The 23,507-nt window shown below is 37.7% G+C and overlaps 2 protein-coding genes across 2 annotated transcripts; both read left to right on the forward strand.

Moving 5' to 3' along the window:
- Positions 1-7,482: 7,482 nt before the first annotated feature.
- cdc25b (cell division cycle 25B) lies at positions 7,483-16,629 on the forward strand. The gene is made up of 15 exons (XM_079635191.1): positions 7,483-8,096; positions 8,302-8,384; positions 9,447-9,498; positions 10,841-10,882; positions 10,979-11,012; positions 11,703-11,813; positions 12,017-12,130; positions 12,230-12,361; positions 12,442-12,525; positions 12,629-12,811; positions 12,903-12,989; positions 14,322-14,384; positions 14,556-14,654; positions 14,740-14,991; positions 15,120-16,629. The coding sequence occupies exons 1-15, from the start codon at positions 7,879-7,881 to the stop codon at positions 15,258-15,260; spliced, it is 1,695 nt and encodes a 564-aa protein (XP_079491317.1). The 5' UTR covers positions 7,483-7,878; the 3' UTR covers positions 15,261-16,629.
- A 2,160-nt stretch (positions 16,630-18,789) lies between these two features.
- Positions 18,790-23,054, forward strand: ap5s1 (adaptor related protein complex 5 subunit sigma 1). The gene is made up of 3 exons (XM_079634562.1): positions 18,790-19,147; positions 20,058-20,349; positions 22,457-23,054. The coding sequence occupies exons 1-3, from the start codon at positions 18,978-18,980 to the stop codon at positions 22,583-22,585; spliced, it is 591 nt and encodes a 196-aa protein (XP_079490688.1). The 5' UTR covers positions 18,790-18,977; the 3' UTR covers positions 22,586-23,054.
- Positions 23,055-23,507: the final 453 nt, after the last annotated feature.

A 23,507-nucleotide genomic window follows, 5' to 3' on the forward strand; every position in this document is an offset into this window, starting at 1 on the left:
TCAAACTCAGGAGTATGTTTGTTTTCTCTCATTCTGTTTATGCCCAAAACATAGGCTACCTGACAACATCAAATTTAGAATGGTAACATTATTATAGCATTATTAGTTTTCTATGTTCCTTTAGTTCCTTTATTTAATGTTCTTTCAAGGTGGCTCCCTGATTATTGAGTGCTCGGACATTGAAAGCTGAATTATTTTGGCTGACTCTATTCAACATGTTCAGAGATTTTCTCTTGTCACGATTGAGTTTAATTCATGTTATTGTGATTTTTCTCCTGAGATGAGTACTGTAGTTGAAATGTCAGATGCAGTTCACTTCAGGAACAGTGTCCCTGCAGCAACCAAGGCGTTGAAAGGCTTTGTGGACACAAACTACATAACAGAAAGTTCATTTTAATTTCATTCAAGGGTGTTTATGAAACCCTCTCACCACAAAACTGCCACTCCTGTACTCTTCCTGGGTGGTACAAAGATTTCTCTGACTTGAAACAAAATAAAATAAAGGTCATTCTGTTTAACACTCCCCATGATGAGTGTAGATCTTAAGTTTAATTTGCAAATAGACCACTTACTATTTACTAAAATAAAAAAACAAGACCGCAAACATTCTGTTAAATGAACTAGCATGTCATTTACATGACAACCTTTATTTGTATTCATTTCTATTATTTAACTTAATTAAGCAGTCCGCAGGAGTCTTGTTCTGAAGCCCTTCATCACAAACTTAAGAATTATGAAAATGTTATGTGTTTAACCATGTGTAAACAATATCAATGTAATAAAAGGGCATTTAAGTGTAGGCTACTTAGGCTACAGAGAATACACTTTCATATACAATAGAAATGTTATGTTTCTTAACACTTTGCAATTTGTAATGTCAAATTAAAAGGTTTTATTTATTTGTAACTATTGCAATTTAGCTGTGCTATTCAATATAGATTACAAGATTATATGCTATTTAAATGTAACGAGTAGGCCTAAAGTTTTATGACAAACTTTGATGTTGGCTTGACAAAGCCTTGTCTGAAAGTTTTAAATAACGTTGAAAAGATAATAAATGAAGTAAATACAATGGTGTTTACATGTTTTAGCATGATTTAGCACATTAAATGGGTGTTTCTATTATGAATTAGCACATTGCTGTTTCATGTTTTAGCATGTTTCTAGCATGATTTAACACTATTAGAATGTTTTAGCATGTTGCTAACATTATTTTAGCATGTTTAACATGTTGGTCTCATGATTTATTATGGTGCTATCATGTTAGCATGATTTAGTATATTGCTATGTTAAAATGCTGCTAACATGATTTACCACAGTGCTAGCATGTTTCTGACATGATTCAACACATTGAGAACATCTTGCTAGCATGTTTTAACATGTTCTATAGCTTGATTTACTATGGTGCTATCATGTTTCTAGCATGAGCAGATAGCTGATATGTTTTAGCTCGTTGCTAGCATGATATAACACATTGCTAGCATGTTTCTAGCATGAATTTGCACATTGCTAGCATAATTTTACATGTTTCTAACACATTTCTAGCGTGTTTCAGCACATTTCGACACATTCGGCATTTAACACGTTGCTAGCATTATTTAGCACAATGTTAGCATGTTTTAACATTTTGCTAGCATAATTTAACCCAGTACGTTTCTGCATGTTGCTTGCTTGATGTTGTAGCTTGAAAACTAGGAGTATACTGTTTAAAATTTAGTCTAAGAAGAAGAAGAAGAAGAAGAAGAAAAAATGTCAGTATTGTCAAGCCAACATAATAAATTGCAAATGTATCATTACAAATGTGTAATTACTAATAAATATGATTCAATTGGCTTTCACAAGGGTAATAATTGATAACTATTAAAACTTTATGGGCATTATGTCCAGTACAACTTTTCAGAGCAGTTAAAGTCCAGCATCAAATGACAGGCATAATGAAATATTGATCAGCAAGTGAGATATGGATTATTAACGACTGCATAAGAACTGCTGAGTTTAGGATAACACACAGAGGCATTTGCCAGTCTTTATGTTTGGTACATTAAAAATTCAAACACAGAGCTGTATCACAGCACTGCTGACGGTCCACTTCACACACAATTACAGGACTGGGCTGTGCCCAGCGTTTGCAAACATCCCATTTTAATTCAGTACGGGCACCACAGTATGCATTTTAAATGAGGACAATCAGTGTTTATAGACCATCAATATGCGTCACAGGACCCCCACAGAAGTCTTTACAAAGTGGCTGAAGGCTGCCTCACAGGCTGACTGGGGGTTTGATAAGGAAGTATCAAACTCAAAACCATTTCCCATAATGCAGTTCATCATTAAAAGAAAACTGTTTTAAAATGTGTTTTCCAATTGTTCATTTTGGTAATCAGGAATTTTTAAATGTAGAAAACTCGAAATGGATTTTGAAAGGCTAAAAAAAAATTGTGGACTGCTGCTGTGAAACCTGTGAAGGTGTGTTATCAGATCAGTAGCAGATCATTACAATATTGCCATAAACATTTCATGTTTAACATTGATCAGCTGCGTCACCTTTGAACCCTCCTCACATTCTTTCAGTTAATCTCCTGCTGTCACTGTCTTTGATCAGCTGTATAGGCCTGTCTATTTCACATCTCTTCCTCTTTCCAGCCTTGTCGTCTCCTTTCCGTCTCAGGTCTGTTGGAACCCGTTGGCCTCTACGCCTCCCTCCAAACAAACCCCCTACTCTCTTTTTTCCCCGACGCTCTCCTCCCCCTTCTGTCTTTTGTCCCTGCTCTTTTTCGTATTCCCTCCAGAACGGCGGCCTAAGGCTGAGTTATTTTCTCCCCGCAGGCCCATCTGTTCCCAGGAGACTCAAGGGACAGATGTTGTCGCCTGTCTCATTCTCCCCATCTACTCTGTCTCAGTGCTTCTCCCTCTTTCTCTTTCATGCTGACCTGAAAGCAGTGGTCAGCAGTGGTCACTGTGTACAGAAAAAAATGTGTCAGAAGGTCCATATTGGGAAGAACTGAGAAATGTTTGAGATTTTGAATGTGCACTTCAAAATTTAAAGAACTACACTTATTTGAATGTGTTCACTATAACATATTAAAGCACAAATAAAGTATTTGATTATTATTTCAACTGTAGTCTGTTATTCAATATTACATTTAAAGCTAATTATTTAAATATTGCAACTTTGTCATTACATAGATGTAATTATAAATATATGTAAATGCATGATATACACATTTAAAGAAAATTACTTTAAAGATTATTTTACTCAACCATAAATGCAGCAGTACACATTATTTCAAAGAAAATAGAAGTAATTATGAAATTACATATGAAGATGAACTTAAGTCCCAGTTAAGTGGGTCAAAAAACACCCTAAAATTCAGCCAGCTGCATTTAATATGTAATTGCAGTTAACATTAAGTGTCCGAAAACATTACATTTAGTTCACACTTATATTCTTTTAAAGAAAGTGTATTTGCTGCATAAACTGAAATGCATTTAACATAGTTTTTTATTTCCTCTAATTTTCAATCTAAAACACATACAAAAGCACCAAACAGTGTTTAATAGAACCAATTAGGTCACACATGGTCCACAAGCTGCCTCTTTTCATTCGCCAATTGCATCTGATTAAATGTATTCAAAAGCTTTTTGAATTTGAGATCTTTATCAAAGATCAATTAAGTACCAGTCACATTTCTTCTATCTCCAGTAAATAAGGTGTGGGTGAGGCAGGTGAGGGATTTAGGGCATTCAGTTCTTGCTCCATGCATGTGTTAATGCAAGACCCTTTGCACCATTTGGGCTTTGGGGCTGTTCCTGATGGCTCAGGGTGGTAATGCTGCAAGTTTAATTGCAGAGGACATTAATGACAGAGCAATACACTCCCCACATTAGAGCTATGCAAATGCTTATATTCACACTCAGTCATTCACTGAGGCAGTAGTCTCAAATGTGAAGGGTTTAGGCCAGACCACCTGTCACATCATGTGGATGTGAACAATCACTTGCACGTAGACAAAGGCTGACGTTTTAGGAGTTTTAAAGAGATTGTCTACATTATTCTACTTAGGCTACCGTTTTGGACTACGATTTGGACGCTGTGCATCAGGGATTGCAATGGCGATTCATAACTATTTTACGTTTTGGCGAATTGGTGGCTAATTTGAATTTGTATGATTTGCTAAGCTCGTGGTTACATACATTTTCACACGATTCACATTGTACAAATTCATAAGAAATCACCACCTCGCAAAATAGTTATCCCGTGAGATTGGGGATAGAGTACTGTCTTCGTTTTTTGAATGAGCCCCCGCTTTACTCTTTATCCAGGAAGTTCATTAAAGCAAACAGACATTCATAATGGGTCAACGCACATGCACAATGTATTCATAAGCTATTGTGTTCCGGACCACCAGTTTAGCACTTCATTCAGACCTTAGTGTTAGGTACTTAAATATTATGAGAAATATATCATCAGCATTCCTTTTCAGGTGTAAATACTTTTTATATGATTAAATTCCAAGAGATTACTTGACATCTTTAATTGAGCAGCTCCCATTGTTCTTTCTTATACTAATGGTATCATGTGTGTCAATTATTTTTCAGACAACCCGGCAATTTAAAAAAATCCAAATGTACAGATTATATCACTGCTGTGTCTTAACTGAGGCTGATCTCGCGCCCTGAGGAACCCCACATGTCATTTTGTGAATCCTCACAGCAGGTGTTTACCTGTTAGCAAACGTCAGCTTGTAAAACTGTCTGGGCAAGTTCTCTGAGATCCTTTAAAACAAGCCTGTTTGTCCAGTCTGCTGCTGTTTAAGATGAATTTATTGTGTATTTTGAGTTTTCGATAATAGGCTCATTACTCATTACTTAGCAATTAAGCTATTGCTATATGCTATTTGTTCAGACTAGCTTAGTGTAGATGAAGACGCACATTTAGTCTGTAAAGTGAATCAAGATGATCTTATTGTCTGATGATGTCTGCCAATAAGTGCTTTTTAAGTCTTGAGTCTTATACTTGTATATCACCCAAAAATGAAAAATTCATAATTTACTCACCCTCAAGTTTTTCCAAACCTACATGAATTTCAAAAGAAGATATTTTGAAGAATGTCAGTAACCAAACAGTTAATGCGACCCCATTGACTTCCATATTATTTGAAATTCACACAGGTTGGGCACACCTTGAGGGTGAGTAAATGATGACAGCATTTTCACTTTTGGGTGAACTATCCCTTTAAGAATATGATAATTATGAAATTTACAAGCTGCTTGCAGTTCCAAATTACTTGTCAATTTTACTCCTCAACAGTTTTTAAACGTTTTTGCAAGTTTAAATGTTCACCAATGCTGCAATTGTTTGATCAAACAAGAAATATTATTACAATTCAAAATAACTTTTTTCTATTTTAATATATTGTATAATATAATTTATTCATGTGATGGCAAAGCTGAATTTTCAGCAGTCTTCACTGTCACATGCCATTGATTTGCTCCATTCTTGCAGAAACTGTGATCAAATAATAAAACAGGAATCTTTGATGAATAAAGTTCAAAAGTATTTGTTTGAAATATAAATCTTTTGTAACATTTCTTTACTGTAATGTTTTATCTATTTAATGTATCCTTGCATTTTATCCTTGATAAAAACGGTAGTGCATGTTACAGATTTGTGAAGCAAATGAACATTCAGAATAAACAAACACACAACATGAGGAATAAATTTGATTGTTGTATGTAGAAATTACCAAAAACATGAGAAACTGTGATTACATAAGAAAGACATTTCATAATTATTTGGTTAAAATCCTTTTTATTACATCTCTCTTAATGATTCTGCCTGTTGCACTGTTCGACTCAATATATATAACAGAAGAATGTAAAGAAACAGAAAAAAATTACTAAATGGCATGCATGTAAATCAATGAGCTTTCCCAACCTATTCCCAAAGTCCCATTGTGCTAGAATTGGAGGGAAGTAGGGGAGAGTGACTGGGAGGTTATCACGAGTAACAGAAACAGTGAGGTTGTTTTGCCTTTCTAATATGGCTGTCACAGTTCATCGTTTCCATGAGTGTTCAATGAAAAATCTAAAAAATAAAACATTCGACAGTTCCACAGTTTGCATTAAATTCAAATGGGAATGTTGCATATTGTGTGAAGTACTTTTATTGTAAGAGCCCTTGTTTGAAGTGAGGGGCTAGTGTTGGAAAGTGTCTGCATGTCTCAGCAATCTCCTCAAGCACTCATAAGGCTGCTGTCTGGAGGACCATGGCTTATAGTTTGCGATGGATGTGTGAGGTGAGATACTGGATATTTTGGGTGTGGACTGAATGGTAAGTGACAACATGTTTTTATCTCTTATAGCCTACAGTATGTGGTGGCTGACTGTTTTTATTGTATATCTCACCAAATAGGCAAGGGATGGGGTTTACATATTCCTCACAGCCTCATTTCTAGGGTCATGTGAAATAAAATATGTCTTCTACCCTGACAGAGGCCACTTGTAGCATACATAATGTGTCACCACCCTTCCCCATCATACACAAACATAAAGAATTGGCAACGAAACATTACTTTGCGTTTAGTTTATGCACCTTACCTTACCTTAACTTTTAACAGTATTTCTGTAGGAACTACTTATAGGAAGGAAATTCATATTTTGGTAAAAAAAATAACGGGTCACAATATTGCCATGTTCAGTCAGCCTATTTAATTTTGCCAAATGTGTCATTGTCTAACAGTATTTGTCATGAAGTGAAAACTGAGATGCTGAGAATTTCAGTCATTAACATTTTACTAGGCTAATGGATAGTTCAATTCGAAGGTAGCTGACATTATAGACTAGCCCAGGAACAGGTAAACCCAGGTTAAAATGTTAATTTATGAGGGAAATTATATATATATATATTTAAAACATTTTCATATATTTCACTTTTTTTTTTACTTCACTAGCCTTTTCTCCTAATTAATATGACGTAGTGAACTGCAAGCTCGAAAATTGTATTAAAAATTATTTTAGATGGATGATAACATCACACCGCTGCTGAAAAGGCAAGGAATTCCATTTTAGCTACCTTGTTAAATATGTGGATTACCAGTAGCCTACAAACATTTACCAAAAATAGACGTCTTATAAGGTTTGTTTTGTATTATACAAACATATATTTACTTCTTTGTTCAGGCGATTTGAGTGGTACGTTCCGCGCCAGGACATTGACATAATATGATTGGCTTTCTTGCAAAGGAGGGCGTTGCCAAGCTGCAGCTTGAACTGTTCCGCGGGAAATCTTTCCTTTCTCTACGGGTTTACATTTCTTTATCCCGCCCTATTTGTGTAAACATAAAAGCCATTGGATAAATTTATAGCAGTGCTGTTGTTACCTTCATTTTCATTGGATATCACATTTGCCTGTCATTCTTTGGACCACCTACGGTATCTCAGAGAACAATGCGGAAAAAAGAGGAAGCGCAGCTCATTGGAGGAATCAGATGTAACAGCGATGCTCATTGGCTACTCAGATTGCCGCTTGTGGACTGCATGTTTTGAACATAAATAAGAGCTACGTTCAGCACTCTCTTCCTCAGCAGAGTTTGGAAAGGTCAGAGAGAGTGCGATCGAATCGGCAGCTCTCTGACAACAAATATCTAAAAAGATGGATTTTTAACACCCCTTTTTACCGTGTCTTGTGTTTCTGGCGTCGTTATTATGCAGCGTTCTGCACGTTGTTTCTTTCAACCCTAAATAAGATCAATTTAAGCCCCTGTCCGGGTTGCTGAGCGTTTGCTAACTTGGCTTAATAGCACCCTTTGTCGTCTTGATCGCGCTTGACTGGATCGTATTTTCAAGAATCATCTGACGATCCGCGTCCCTTCAGAAATGGATTTTGATAGTGCTCCAGGCGACATCAGCCCTGTATGTGATCCGTTCAGCCCCGGGCCCGAATCAGTCCTCAGACCTCTCCGGTTCTCCTTGCCGGAGTTCGGTGCGAGGGGCTCCCCCTGCTTGAATAACCTGGCCTCCCCCGGACCCATGGCAGTGCTGTCCCCCGTGACTAACCTGGCTCTAAACCTGAATAATCTCGTTGTTCTTGGAGGGTGAGTGGACCTGGGCTATTTTGGTACCGAAAAAGTAAACCACTTCAGATGTATTTCCTGAAAATGTTCGAGGGCAGATTGCATGTATTGACGTTTTACTGTCATTGTTATCGAGACCTGTTGTATTTGTTTATATTGTGCTGAAACAGACGTTATGCAGTACATTTAGTTTTCTAAACGCTTTGCTTTGACGTTTTTTCTGCAGGCAATGTGAGACACCAAAGCGGAAGAAAGCCTTGCCCCTCCTGAAGATCCCCTCCTTCGCCTCTGATGCCTCCTCCGATGCAGGTTAGTCGGAGAAACAGGCATTTATATAAACTTTATAGTAGTGACATCTGAGAGTGTGTATGGCAAGCCGTTTTAACCATTATTACGTTAAACGAGCTAGTATCTATTGTTACTACCACTTATTTTGTTTATTAGCAAGCAGCTCAACATGACTAGTAGTTCACCCAAAAATGAAAATTCTGTAATTTACTCGCTATCAAATTGTTCCAAACCTGTTTGAATTTCTTTCTTTCTTCTGAACACAAAATATGGGACCCCATTGACTTTCATAGTATGGAAAATAAATACTCAAGTTAAGTCAATGGGGCCCATCAACTGTTTAGTTTCAGACATTCTTCAAAATATATATGTGTATGTTGGTGTTCAGCAGAAGAAAGAAATTCATACAGGTTTGGAACCACTTGAGGGTGTGTAAATAACATAAATTTTTGTGGGAACTATCCTTTAAATTAGATGGTAGGGTTGTGTTCCATATTACTGCCACTTATTTGATTACTACTTCAATATGTCTAGGTTTTTTCCCCATTTTACCAAGTAGAAAATACGTTTTAGATCTAACCATTCAAATAGTTGCTAGTATTGATTCCAGTTGTCATAGTGTTAAATAGACAGAATTGCTAATCCAACCTGACCTCATGAGAATTTAATGAGGCAATTTTGTATGAAAATGTACTGTTTCTTACAGGATCATGATTGGGGAAAAAATTTAATAAAAATCCATTAATTTTGCATAAAGAAATTGTATGGATGTCATATAATTTAGCCACCACCAGTTTCCCAAAATGTAAAATGGTTACGAATTGGCATGAGAATGTGTTGGAATGGCTACTTTCTAAATGTATTCATTAGTCATCATTACGTATGAGAATGGAAAAAAAGCAGTAGTAACTTTGTAAGGTAAGAAGTGCTGCTAGTAATGGTTAGTTGAAAGGAATGTTAAAGCGATTTGCCGGACTGTGTGACAGGTCATCCTGAGCTGTGACCTTTATAGTGTAGGCCTGCTGTATTAACCACTTGTGCATCCACCCCCCACTCACCTGTCTCTCCTCCCCCTCTCCTCAGGTCTTGGGTTAGATTCTCCCAGCCCTTTGGACTCTCTGGATGCTGAGCAGAAGTGAGTATAAATCTTCTGCCTGTTGGTCATCATATCTGACATGTGAGATGGAGCTTGGCTAGGATGCTTGGCTTGAGGATTATACGTCTAATCTACTCTTTGCCGTTAGATGAACCCACATCTGCTCAATGTGTCTGTTTTAGCGGATTAGCTGAGAATATACTGGCATCCATCACAAATCACTGGATATCGGAGCACTGCACATCCTGTTATTAAAGGGATGATTCACACAAAAATGAAACTTGAATTTGATGTTTACTCATGCTTAAGTTGTTCCAAACCAGGATGATTTTCTTTTGAGGCACAGAATCTGAGATGTCATGCAGACTGACATTCTGTTTGATTGTTTAAAGTGGTCGACCGACGATTATAACAATTTATTTGTTTCTGATTGCGGATATATTTATTTTCAAAGACAGTAAAAACACATGCGTAACAATTGCGGAAGTGCAATTTATATTTGACCTTTACTAAATTAGAAATGTTTTGAAAACTAGTATGAACAAATAATTTGATTTTGATAAACCAAATCTGTCAAATGTATTCTTCAGATTGCAACTTCTTGATTCTGCTGACTTCTGTATTCGGTTGACCACTAATTGTATTAAGCAAAAATATACTTTTGGGTGAACCATCCTTTAAGTTGACAGATGTTTGCAAAGTCTCTGATATAGGATATAGCCAGCATGCATTAAATCCGTGTACATCCCGGCTCTCTGGTAATCTACTGTGTGTGTGTGTGTGACTGTGCTCCTTTCCAAGCCATTTGGTGTCGTTGGGAATCCATTTATCTGCAGCCAGGCCTACAGCTGTTTGTGTTCCTCACACATCAGTGTGTTTGCTGTATGGCGTGTTGCTGAAGGGGGGGCTGGGTGAATGGTGGCACGCTTTTCATGCTCTCTGAGAGCAGGCGTCCGAATAGAGCGGTAATATGTGTGTGTGAGGTAGCCAGGGTTACTAGAGAACCCCCTTTTTAACTCTAATTCCCCCCTCTTCCTATGCTATGAAAGAGACACACTCCTTACCTCCTCCCCCTCAAAACCACCATTTACTCTCCCCCAGCTCCTTTCTCCCAACAAAAGAGGTTTGCAGAGGGGGTTAGTGTTGTCTGGGCATATGGTAAATTAGAGGACCCAAACCCCCCACCCCCCCTCTCGGTTCCGCTTGGGGCTGTTTTGCATACAGGTGGGCATCGCGGTGTATTTGTTAAATATAGTCGTGAGGGGCCTAGTATGGGAGATAAATGAGATGAATTGTCGTCTGGGCTAGTGTTTGGATGGGGGTGAGAGGAGACTTTGAATACACTAGGAACCGTTCAACAGCATTTTCTTTTTCATCACAGGTTTGAGAAGGCCATGCAGGATGCCACCCGAGCGGTTAATGAGTAAGTGGTCATTCACTACAATGCGGAGGATGCATATGTTTCTGAAAGCTGTTGTATTGACTTAAATTTAATCGCATGTTCTTTCTGTTTTTACAGAAAAATGCCCATTCGCAGGATACACTCTTTGCCAGTAAGTTTTTTTTTTTCTCTTCTTCTTCTCTAGACTTGTTTGCGCACTCCCGCTCAAGTTTGGGGTCGATAGGATTAATACTTTTAAAAAAAAGTCTTTTATGCTCACCAAGGCTGCATTTATTTACTTGTAGCTATTTCTGTAATGATTTTTTTTTTAAATGAATGGCTTGAACTAGAGGGTCATCAATTTAATATCTGGTTTTCTTGGGTACCTGGACACTGGAATCAAAGGAAACCAGGAAGTCGACTCTGCATTATCAGCAGACGTCAAAATTGCAGTACCTCCTATAGATATAAAACCAATAAGTAATTTCTCTATTAATGACAAATGACAAACAGAATGGGATATATATATACTATGAACAAATTTCATGAAATTAAATGTTTGAAGTTTATATCTCAAATCGATGGGACTAGATTGTTTATATTCATTGCAGAATAGGCCATTCCAGGATAAGATTTTTTTTTTTTTTTGTATACTAGAATATCCACCATGTTCTTTCTGTCAACTCTTTCATTGAAACTGGCATTAAACAAACTCACTTTTGATCAATGTAACCCATCCTTACTGAATAAAAGTTTCTTAAAATAAAAAAACTCAGTCCTCAAACTTTTGAACAGTAGTGTAAGTATATTCAGAATTTAACGTTTTTAAAATAACACTATCCTTTTTTCCCCCTCTTTGAAGCTGCCATTTTTGGGTCACAGTCCTAATTTGAAGAGTAAAGAATTGGATCCCTCGCGCTATGGAGTGTGGACTCGTGCACATGGCTGCGACAACAAAGAGAACCTGGCTGAGGTTGGTTTTTGACAATTGTTTTGTGTTTTTACAGGCAGCATATTTATCTAATTATGCTCAATTGCTTTTTGCTATACTAAAGAATTTTTAGGTCATTTTAACTGGTTGCGTGGGAAAGTCATGGGAATTTAGACGGGCAGGTGTTTGAATAAATGTGATGCATTTTCTCTTACGACAATTTTTTTTTTTTTTTTTTTTTACAGGAGAATTTTGAGTTCAAGAAGCCTTCCATGCCTGCGTCACGCTTCCGTACGCGATCCACTGGGGGTGCCAAGGATGCTTTTGCCTGCCGACCCAACTCTGCTCCTGCTTTAATGGTACGACATGTATCCCTGGAAGAGGTCGTAGATAAAATGTTAAGTTTAAGTTTAATTTTGATGCTGATGTGACGATTAAAAGCTTTGTTCTGTTTCCAGCTTTCCCCTACATCATCCTTTCAACCTGACTCTTCAGATGAGAGCAGTCCCTTTATATTGCGCCGCCCCTCTCTCTCCTGTCTACACGATGATGACGATGATGGCTTCTTGGAGGGGCTTGATGATATGGAGGTGAACTCTCTATTTGCTTATGTTTTATTCTTACAATTTCCTTTGATTTTTGAATAACCTTAATGCGTTTATTTGTGTAGAATGACTCCGAGGTTCCTCTTGGAATGGACAGTCTTCTCACAGCTCCTCTGGTGGCTAAACAAAGTACTGAGTATACAGATTCGGTATGTTACACATTTAGCAAACAGTTATTTGTTTATCTCTCTTTGATTGGCTTTTTATGGTTATTACATGAGTTACCAACCAAACCCACTTTATTGCCTTTAGCCTGTTATTCGCTGCCGTCCACGTGGGCTGTTCCGATCTCCCTCTATGCCAAGCCCGGGAGGGCGTTTCCCATTGAAGAGACACGAGAGGCCTCTAGATGAGAACACGCCAGTCAGAGTGAAGAGGAGGCGGAGCCTGGCAGGGACACAAGTTGCAGAACAAGAGGATGTTATACCTCATCAGGTCAGTCCACACTGGAAAAAAAATAACTCAAAACAAATGGACTCATCAGCAGCCATAATTTGAGTCCTAACTTTGACCCTTCCCCTTACAGGTTCAAAGATCCAAGTCGTTTAATCACTCACAAATTGAAAGGATGTTGGATACAGATCCTACTAATGTGATTGGAGATTTCACCAAGGTGAGTGTAAGCCAGGTGTTTTTTTTTCTTCTTAGGGTTGTCAAAAGTACCAGTACTTGGGTACCAAATAAATTTTTTTTGGCGATACCAGCATTTCTGTAGTGCCGAGTACCAGGTATATTCGGTACCCACTGCTTTCAAACGCTTCTGTGTACGCACTCTGTGAAGAGCATCAGATTGCGGCTGTGGGAAAAAGAAAAGAAAAAAAAGTTGGGAACTTGCATGCAAATTAATATTTTCGAGTCAATTGGTTTCACCTACCAATCTTATGAGGAACGCAGCTCTAACTAACGTTACAAGCCTATCAGAAGCGGTGCAGGGTGGGTCCTGGCAATACAGCATGAATGAGATCCATACGCCACCGTTAGCGTCGTCGGTGAAAGCATGGAGCGCAAGTTCATTAATCCTGGGGATGATGTCCTACCCACGGGTGTAATTTCCTATGCGGACAGGGGGGACATGTCACCCCCCCCACTGACAAGTAGTGCTGTCAACGTTGACGCATGCGGGGGTTTTTTCAGCTTTAACGTGTTCAAATATTTAACGCAATTAATGCAGTTTCCGTTCTTTCTGTCATCCTTTAGCTAGGGTTATATGATCAGTCTTATTCACGCAAATGCTTTTAAACCAATCATGCGCGACAAAAGAGTACACGCTGTCAGTGAATGTCCTCCTGACACACACGACACACAGAAAGACGGCGCGCCAGTATCCCACAGACAGCACGTCAGTATCGAGTTCTCTTTCGCGCTTGAACGAACAATAACACGCACATTTATGCCAAAATTACTAACTGCTCTTGACTAAAGAACGCTTGTAGCTTTAATGAATCTATTTAATTTATAATGTATGCAGTGCGGACTGTTTTATGACATTTATTATGGGTTTAAGTGAGGATTGTTTTAAGTTCACTTAAATTAAAAGTTATGTTTTTTGTTATATATAAAAAACAGTTCAGGCTCAGGATTTTTTTCACTTTAACCCCTGCATATATGTTAAGTGTGTGAATGCAATGGCCAATCAGGTGTTTAAGTTAAGTCAGAATCTGCTCAACACTGCCGGAGTTTTCATTCACTGCATGCTTTGGAGTTCTGCACTGAAATTATAACCGTATTTAAATGTGCGATTGAGTCTGAAACCGTAATGATATACCGACAGTGATATAACCATAGCAACAGTCTGGACAAAACAATCTGATACTATAAAAATAGATCTGTGCATTAAGTCTTGGAGTGTTACTGCAAACTAATAGACCTGTCACTTGTTCTAGGGAATGTGCAATGTGTTTCTGTGTTCTTTATTACTAATTATTCACTTTATTTTTATATGAAGGCTCCTGCGCTACCCACAGTTGAAGGAAAACACCAAGAATTGAAATACATCACTCCAGAGATTGTAAGTTTGCACACATTAAGATTTAGCATATACATTTCAAATGCAAGTGCATACAAAACAAGCAGTTGCACGATCATAAACAGACTAGCAAAATTTGAGTTGTCAATACGAAGTATGCGCATTGGCGTCTTTCCCATAAATCTCATTGTTTACATCTTTCTTTATATTCAGATGGTTAAAGCAATGAGCGGACAATACAACGATCTGGTTGAGAGGCTGTTTGTCATCGACTGCCGTTATCCGTATGAATATGATGGTGGCCATATTAAGGTGAGACTGTCGCTTAACTTTAATGCAAGTTGCATGTAGTATTTGTGTGGGGCAAATTGATAACTCATCTTTGCCCTCCTTTCAGGGTGCTCTTAACCTCCATCAAGAGGATCAAATTGAAGACTACTTTATGCAGAATCCCATTCTCTCGGAATGCCCAGAGAAGCGTGTCCTGCTGGTTTTCCACTGTGAATTTTCATCTGAACGCGGCCCACGGATGTGCCGCTACGTTCGAAAAAGGGATCGAGATCTGAATGAGAAGGAGTACCCCAACCTCCATTACCCTGAACTCTATATCCTGAAGGGAGGCTACAAAGACTTTTTCCCGCTTCACAAGGTATGTGCAATTTCACAATGCAACACTTTCTTTGTATTCCTATATATTGAATTTGTTCCTTTTTTATTTATTTTTGTTTCTTAATTTCAAGCTGCTAATGTATGCTTTTTTTCTTTTCCCCTCTGCAGTCGGTGTGTGAGCCTCAGGCTTATAGGCCGATGCATCATGAAGACTATAAAGAAGATCTGAGAAAGTTCCGTCTTAAGAGCCGCACCTGGGCTGGAGAACGCAGCAAGAGAGACATGTACAGCCGTCTCAAAAAACTTTGAGACGTGTGCTCAGTCCCTCATAATTCTACTGCCTTTACTTGCTCAAATGCGTCCCTCACACGAGACACTGCAGAGTCCTGAATAGGTGTGTTTCCTGGGACTTGCTCTGCGAGAGGGACTTGTTCTGAGGGTTTGGTATTGATTTAGTATCGCAAACTAAAGAGGCAGAGAGGTTACTATGGTATTCTCCACCTGGTTTGGTTTGATAAACTGCCATTTATTCACCATCCTCATCTCCCATTAGAAGCGCACAGCTACATGTCACTGCCATCTATAACACGTACACTTTAATTTTTTTTTTAATATACTAACCTGTATTTTTATTCCCCCACTGGCCTGTCCTAACTTGTATGTCAAATTTCAATTATTTACTCTTTTAACTTGCCTTTTTCCCCTCCTAATGAGCACTTTTTAAAGTTGTTGCGGTGAATAAGTGCTTTATGCGTTCATTTTGCCCCGTTTCTCACATTTGGTCAGTTGCCCAAAGATATAGCTTTGATTAAAGCAGGATAGCCAATTAATACTACATTCATTGTATAAATTGGTTTACGCATTCTGAATGTCACAATTATGTATATTTTCATATCGCAGAATAATGATTTTAAATATTTTTACCCCTTAAATTTGTGAAGTATGTAAAGCTCCCTGGTGACATTGGTTTCACTTTCAATTTGAGTTTTTTTTTTTAGTTTCTTTTTTTTTTGACTGACAGCTTTAACTCAGGGTCTGAATCCTGACTTTTGCTGCTGGTCAGCAAGTGATGACCACATCCGTGTTCACCAATGTTCTAAGATGAGATTTAGTTCTAATTGTCCATAAACCAGTGACAGTTGAGTTACAATTCTCTCTCGCCCATGTGTTTAGTCAATTTTATCTTCCTGAGTGTGTTTTATTGGTCATGTGTGACTTGAGAGGCTGGTTTATGTATTCCTGAATAAACTTGGAGTTTGGGGTATTAACTCTTTGGTGACTCATGTCTTTATCTCTTAGCTTTGTGTGCTGAAATTCATTGGTAAAGGGGGTTGAGTCACTTGTTTTTCAAATATTCCGGTCTTGTAGGGACCTTGAATGTGGTTTGCCACGTACCAGCAAGTGTTCCTTCCTACACACATGTGCATTCCAAAGCCATTCCACAAAGGAGGAGCTGGCCGTTCCCTAACGTCCTCCTGGCATAGTGTCAGACTTGTTCATGCACGAAAGTTTTTGTTTAAGTTTTTACAACCGTAAAAAAAAAAAAAAAAACACAGCTTTTTCATGTGGTTGATAGAAGACAAGAGAAGGTTTGATCCTCAGCCATGGAGCTTGATTCAAATGTAGATCTTTGTGAAATAAACTGTTTTATTAAGCAGTAACTTGATGCACACTCTACACAATCAGTTAATATGGATTGTGAGTCTTTAACTGATGTATCATGTGACTTTGAACTTTCAAAAGTTGTTTAGTTTTTAAAAGAATTGTTCCACATTTTAAGGCCAGACACGACAGGCAAAACGATCACATGTAATGCTCAGTTTTGAGAGTCCTTCAGACTAATGGATTATTTTATTACACTTTATCACTATATCTATTTGTTTGTTATTGATAGTACACCCAACAATGAAAATGGTAATTTGCTCACCCTCAAGTTGTTCCAAACCTGTATGAGTTTATTTCTTCTGCTGAACGCAAAAGAGATTTTGAAGATAATGGTAACCAGAGAGATGATAGCCATTGACTTTCTCAGTATTTTTCTTCCTCTTGAAGGTGATGGCTATCGTCAACTGTTTAACAAATATTTTCTTTTTGGGCGGACTATCACTTTAAGGCAGTTTTCTCAAAATTAGTTTTTTCTCATGCACTGAGCCAGACATCTCCACTTGACCAAACTGTATAGTTATATTACGATCTATATTTTGAATGTTTACAGAGGGGTTTGTTCATATATTTCACAACCATTTGATTTGAACCGTATGAACACATACTTGATTTATAACATTTTATTCATATTTCGTGGTGAAATTGTCGACAGTATTTTCTGATTCCCGGAGTGATAAAACGACTTTTCAGAAAACGTGTAATACAAAATTAGCTTAATTAATCTGTTGACCTGTATTCACCAATGGTGTCTTGCCTTAAGTGAACAGTAACTCTTTGCAATAAGGTGCCTGTGTAATGTATATATTAATTGAATTGCTTTAAAATGATCCATTCAGTATGTTTTGTGTGCTGGAGTCAATGTCTAATCTTTTCCTATAAGTTTGAAGGCTGAAACTGCAAGTTCCACCACAGAGAGCCAACCAGTAAAAAGACCAATTTGAGTAAGAGGATCTTACGCATACTGAGTTTCCATTGACAATGTGTTTCTGTTTGATTAGCCTCTGAATCTAACAATGACAAGAATTGGTTGCCAGAGGCTGGAGACTTGCCATCATTGTAACCACATCCTAGCGCTTTTGCAGCAGCAAGATCCTCTAAATGTGGCCTTGGCTTTTGTTTCCTGTCTTCCTGTATCTTCAGTTAAACCTTTTATTCCATCCATTATCAGCTGGGCTATCAGTCTAGTCTCAGTTCTGTTTCTTCTAAGAACATTGATTCTTCTTTTGTTATCTCGCAGTAAAGGTTGTGTGCTGGATGTCACATTGACTATGTGGTGTGTTTATGTAGTTCAGTGTTGCAGGATGTGGGGGGAGATGTGTGTCCTCCACCCTCATGGTTTAAGTGAGCATGTCGAGCAGTTGTTAAGCAAAACAGCTGTTCTTTGTGTGTGTCTAAGCGCATGTGTTCGAATACGTCCAACTTAGTCTTCTGTCAATGGCACTGCCTGAATTTGCATGCGTAGGTTCGTTGTTTAACATGTACACATAGGAGAATATCTCTGTGTATATTTGAGGTCGTTGGGCAGATAACTATTATGCAGGTACAGATTTGTTACAATTTGCATACCTCAAAGATCACACTGAAGAATGTAAATTTAGATTAGTTACTGTAGATCTGCATATTTTGAAAAACTTTGGTGGTGGCATAAGAACAGTGTATGGAGCACATTTAATTAATAAATGAAATTTATATATAAGATCCTAACCTCCTAACCATAGATGACACAAAATCTAATTTCAGAACTTTTGATGAATGGCTATGCTATTTTTAATTTTGTCATTTCATCTGAAAATCAACATTTGTGAACATCAACATCAATGAAAATCAATGTTTTTAGATTTGTGGAATAAAAGTTATAGTCTTTATTTGTCTCTCATTTAAAAATATATTTAAATATTAATAACAATTATATCAAAAGTCGAGGGTTATTATCACCATCCTGCAAATGCTAAACTTATATCTAAATATGTTACAAATTAAAAGTAATTCCACATTGTTCTTAAAGGGGGCATATATATATACACATTTTTTTTTGTTTATTGAATTTGTATGGCTATAGAGCACAACAGAATCACTCAAATCAATATTTATGTCCCCAATATTGTAAAAAATGTAGTAACAGTTGGACACATCAGTTCAACAGCATCCAAGTGCGCCATCTAGAGTTGAAAACGGAACTGCGCAATGATCAGCTGATTCACAGTCATGTGACCAAATACGGAAATAATAATGCAGTTTGTGCACAATAGCAGAATGACTCTTTGACACAAATGTATTGAAAGTTTATCATACAGAGGGCACGTTTCAGCAAGTCTGGTAATTGTGTCTGTATTCTTATGGTCTTTATGAAATGTTAAAGATATGGTGCTGTGTTTCTTAATCCACACGGTGTGCCCGGTGAGCGCTCTGTCCGCAGGCGAGATTCGGATACTGTACGCGCGTGTATTCGGACCAGAGACCGGAGATGGTCGTGACTACACACCGGAGCAGAGGCGACTGATACAGAAAGAGAAACTCCACGTGGTAGCGAGGTGAGATGATAAAACAATTTACCAGTCGCAGAGAAGCTTTCCAGAACTGCTCGCCCGACAATTAACAATTAACATTTCATGTCAGCCAAAAAGTCAGGAAATCAGTTTTTTTTATTTTTAATCAATAAACTAGGTGGTTGAATAATATATGATCTTAATGTGCTAAATTAATTATTTGGCAAGCTTAAGCTCTAATGTCTTTTTAAATATGTTAATGAAAATTAACATTTGATTCATTATTGTGTCAACTGTGTTACGGGCAAATGCTGTGTCAAATGGAACATGAATGTACCACATGTTTGATAACACATTTGTTTGAAGGTTTTTGAGTCTATTCACCAGAGTTTTTGAGGTTATCTGCCAGACTGTACTCCTCCTCTAGGAGCATAGTCTGGGAGTTGCCTTTTTTTCCCTCACCTATCCTCATGTCATGCTGTATTATTTTCCTCAATCCTCTGTCTTCCTGTCTTGTCTACCCCATTGTCATATTGTATGTATGTTTTGTGCATGGACAGGTTGATGGCTAATTTCGCTGGTACTTGTGACTAAGTGACAATAAAGGCTACTACTACTAATGCAAATTTCCATATAATGTAGTGTGAGCATAAATTGAAACTGAATTGTCAACATTGTCAAACGTGTTAATCCATGTCAACTGTGTTACAGTTGATGGATAACACAGTTGACGGGTAACACAGTTGGTTACATGATGAAAGTGTCCATCCTATGCACACATCAGAATCTTGCCGGAAGTAGTGAATTCGGATATAGCCTACTAATCTTGTCACATACCGTAGCCTACTGTTTTTGCCTACTATATAGTAGAGAGAACTCCAGTAACAATGGTATTTTTTCAGTACCTATGGTACATGTAACAATAATCTCTTTTTCTGCCCTTCCTCTCTCTCAGACAGGTGAGGAGTGCAGTGGCTCTGAGTAGGGAAGCCTCAGGCAGTCTGTGCACTGAAGCTGTGCTGGGTGAGGAGGCTGTAGCTCTGGGGGAAGCTGACAGGGGTGTGTTTTCCTTGGGCGATGCAGAGCTGTTTCCAGACCGGAGTGTTGTTCTGTGGCTGGGGGTGCAGTCGCTAGCATTCACTCTTGTCTGCAGACCACACGAGAACCTTCTGCTCGCAGAGGGAGCGCTTCGCAACATTGCACGTCACTGCCTGGAGGAGCTTCGTCTGCTGGGACCTGGCGCTGAGGTGAGGTTTTCTAGGACTAAAGACCTGTTAAAACCAAGGAAGATAACTAATGATAAGGATAAAGATATAGTTCTACAAATCTTTTTAGATGTTTTAAAAAATAGCGAAGTCCACACCACAACTATAACGATAACAGCACAGAGGAATGATACAGCTGAAATCAAATTTTTTTCCCAGCTGATGAACGATAAAAACACTGACAGCCAATCAGCATTCACTGCTTTTTAGAAGTCGAGCTTTTAAAGTGACCAACAGTAATAAACAGAACTACAATGCGCTGGGGTGGATGCTAATATAGTTATCATTAGAGTTATCTTTATAGTTAGCGTTAAGTTCCTTTCTCACTAAATGAAGATAAATATAATGATAAAGATATAGTTTTAAAAATCATTCTGAAGAAAATTCAAAAGAATAGCCACACCATAACAATAACAATAAAGGCACAGAGGAGGGATATCGTTGGAATCCTTTTTTGTAGGATTAAGAGCTTGAGCATTTAAAGCTGCAGACGACAACATTTATTATAAAGTTTATAATAAACAGAACATTGTTCGTGGATGTGTTTGCTAATATAGTTATCGTTATAGTTATCTCTATAGTTATCGTTCTTGGTGTGAACAGGCTTTTATGAATATTTTATTAGCAGCTCTTGCTCAGGTAAAAGTGACTATTACTACTGCAGTACTTGGGGTTCAAGACTTAATGAAGCTAAGCCTAAACTTAATGAAATTGAAAATTGTTAGCATAACTATGAGTGATACCTCAAATCTCGTGTTTGTTGCGGAGAGGTGTGCTATAACAGCCAAAAACGAATGCTGACCTGTTGTTTGCCACTAATTACATCTCTTTACTGATTCCTTTCCTCTATCTGTTCCTTCATGGGTAAAATATTCACATTATAATCATTTTTATGTCACTTTCTAATACACTTACATATGTGACATCCAGTAGTTCTTTCAGTCAATAGTTCTAGTAGTGTCTTGTCTGTGTGCATGCATGTACATGTTTGTATATGTGTTGTCTGTTTACTTGTCTGTTTGGGTGCAGGTGTAATGCAGCACCAGAATTTAAATGGAGGATATACACTACTGGTCTGTTCGATTTTTTTTTTTTTTTTTTTTTACGTTTTTGAAAGAATTTATTTTACTCGACAAGGCTGCATTGATGTATTTGATCAAAATACAATAAAACCAGTAATAATGCAAAATAGAATTACAATTTAAAATAACTTAAATTTAAAATATTTCAAAATGTCATTCCTGTGATGGCAAAGCTGAATTTTCAGCATCATTACTCCAGTCTTCAGAAAAACATAATCCTTCAGAAATCATTCTAATATGCTGATTTGCTGCTCAAGAAAACGGCTAATATTTTTGTGGAAACGCATACATTTTTTCAAGATTGTTTGATGAATAGAAAGCTTAAAAATAGCATTTATTTGATATATATATATATATATATATATATATATTGCAACAATGTAACAGTTGTACATGTCTTTACTGTCACTTCTGATCAATTTATTGGGTCCTTGCTGTATAAAAGTATTAATTTATTTTAAAGAAATCTTGCTGACCCAAAACTTTTGAATGGCAGTGTAAAAAAATCATTATTCTTGTACGTTTGAGTGACTGTCGAGATGTTTGGTGTTTTCATTATGTCATTAAATAGATTCATGCAATTTTAAGATTCTGAAAATGACTTTTGTTATAGCTGAACTGAACCTCTATTGAACTCCCATAATCTTATAAAGAAGTAGACAGAGTGTAAGATTTCTTATGTCTGCTGGCGTGATTTCTTATGTCTGCTGGCCTAGTTTCTTTCCACCAATATGACTGAAAGTGGGCACAATTCTATGAGATGCATGTTAGGCTGTTGATTACACTGTAATCAATACATCCATAGAAAAGCAACCCAATGAGCTCAGGGGTATTTTCTTCAGACGTTTACTCCAGAATTATATAATTTCTATTTACTGTATGACTAGGGCCAGAATTATTGTCAGGCAGTGAACAAGGAAACGCATTCAAAATAGGCAGACCGCCAAGCTATTGATTATTTGACACTACCCCTTCTTTCCTCTGGCTGACTTAGCTGTTGTTTTCAGGTGTTGCTGAAAAGTGATCGAGTGGACGCATTGTTGCACAGACTCCTTCCTCATGGTCAGCTCCTCTTCCTCAACCACCGTTTCGCCTTCAGCCTGGATAAAGAGATAGCGAGCTACGTGAGCAAATGAAAGAGTGTGTGTTTTTGGTTGAATCACATTAGTGAGCCATTTGCCATATATTCAGATGGTAATGTATATAAATATGCCTGATAAATACAGGATGTTCCGATTTAGGAGAATTGGAGGAACTACTTCTCCTTTGAAGGTGTAATGCACACTTCCACGGTTCAAAGAAGGCATTTGAAAAGTAGAAGATGTACCCACAGTGTATTTTGAACTTTTTCTGCCTTTGAGGTAACCACACCAAAAAAGCGGTACAGCTTATAATATCCCGGTGAGAGATTCTTCAGGTGTAAAAGCCCCATTCAAGTGAAGCCATTTACACATTAGATCGTGCTGGCAGAATGACTTTGGAGTACCCAATTAACTGTCCACATATGGTCAATTCATAACATTTTTAATTGAGTTTCAAGTTTATTAAAGTCTGAATTTATATTGTCTGGATGGGTCAAAATAAAACCATTGCATTATATACTAACTCTCCTCTAGAGGGCAGTGTTGCTTTTTATTAATTGCTACGTTTTGCTTCAGTCCAAGTTCATGGCAATTTGAATAATCCTGTAACACTTTTGTCTAAAATAATTCAATAGTTCACAGCAGTGTGTCTGCCAACAGATCTGAGATATCTGATTGACAAGGCCTTATGTCACATTCATATCCAGGCCAACAGCGATAACACAATTCCTGAAAATCCATTTTTAGCACTTCTTTCCTCTGATTTAATAATAACGAGTTGCCGGTGTAATTATGCTGTGCTGGGAATGAAGGGAGGGTGAGGATGTCCTCTTGTAGTAAGTGTGAGGCTAGTCATAACTCACAAGTACCATGGTTCAATATGTTAACTGGTGGGGGTGAGGGTTTTCTGGTTTCCTTGTGTCAGCTGCCTTAACAAACTATGTGAAGTTGGTATTCCTCTCACATCTAGCAGGAC

Source organism: Phoxinus phoxinus (assembly GCF_949152265.1).
Source record: "Phoxinus phoxinus genome assembly, chromosome: 14".
Classification (NCBI taxonomy): Eukaryota; Metazoa; Chordata; class Actinopteri; order Cypriniformes; family Leuciscidae; genus Phoxinus; species Phoxinus phoxinus.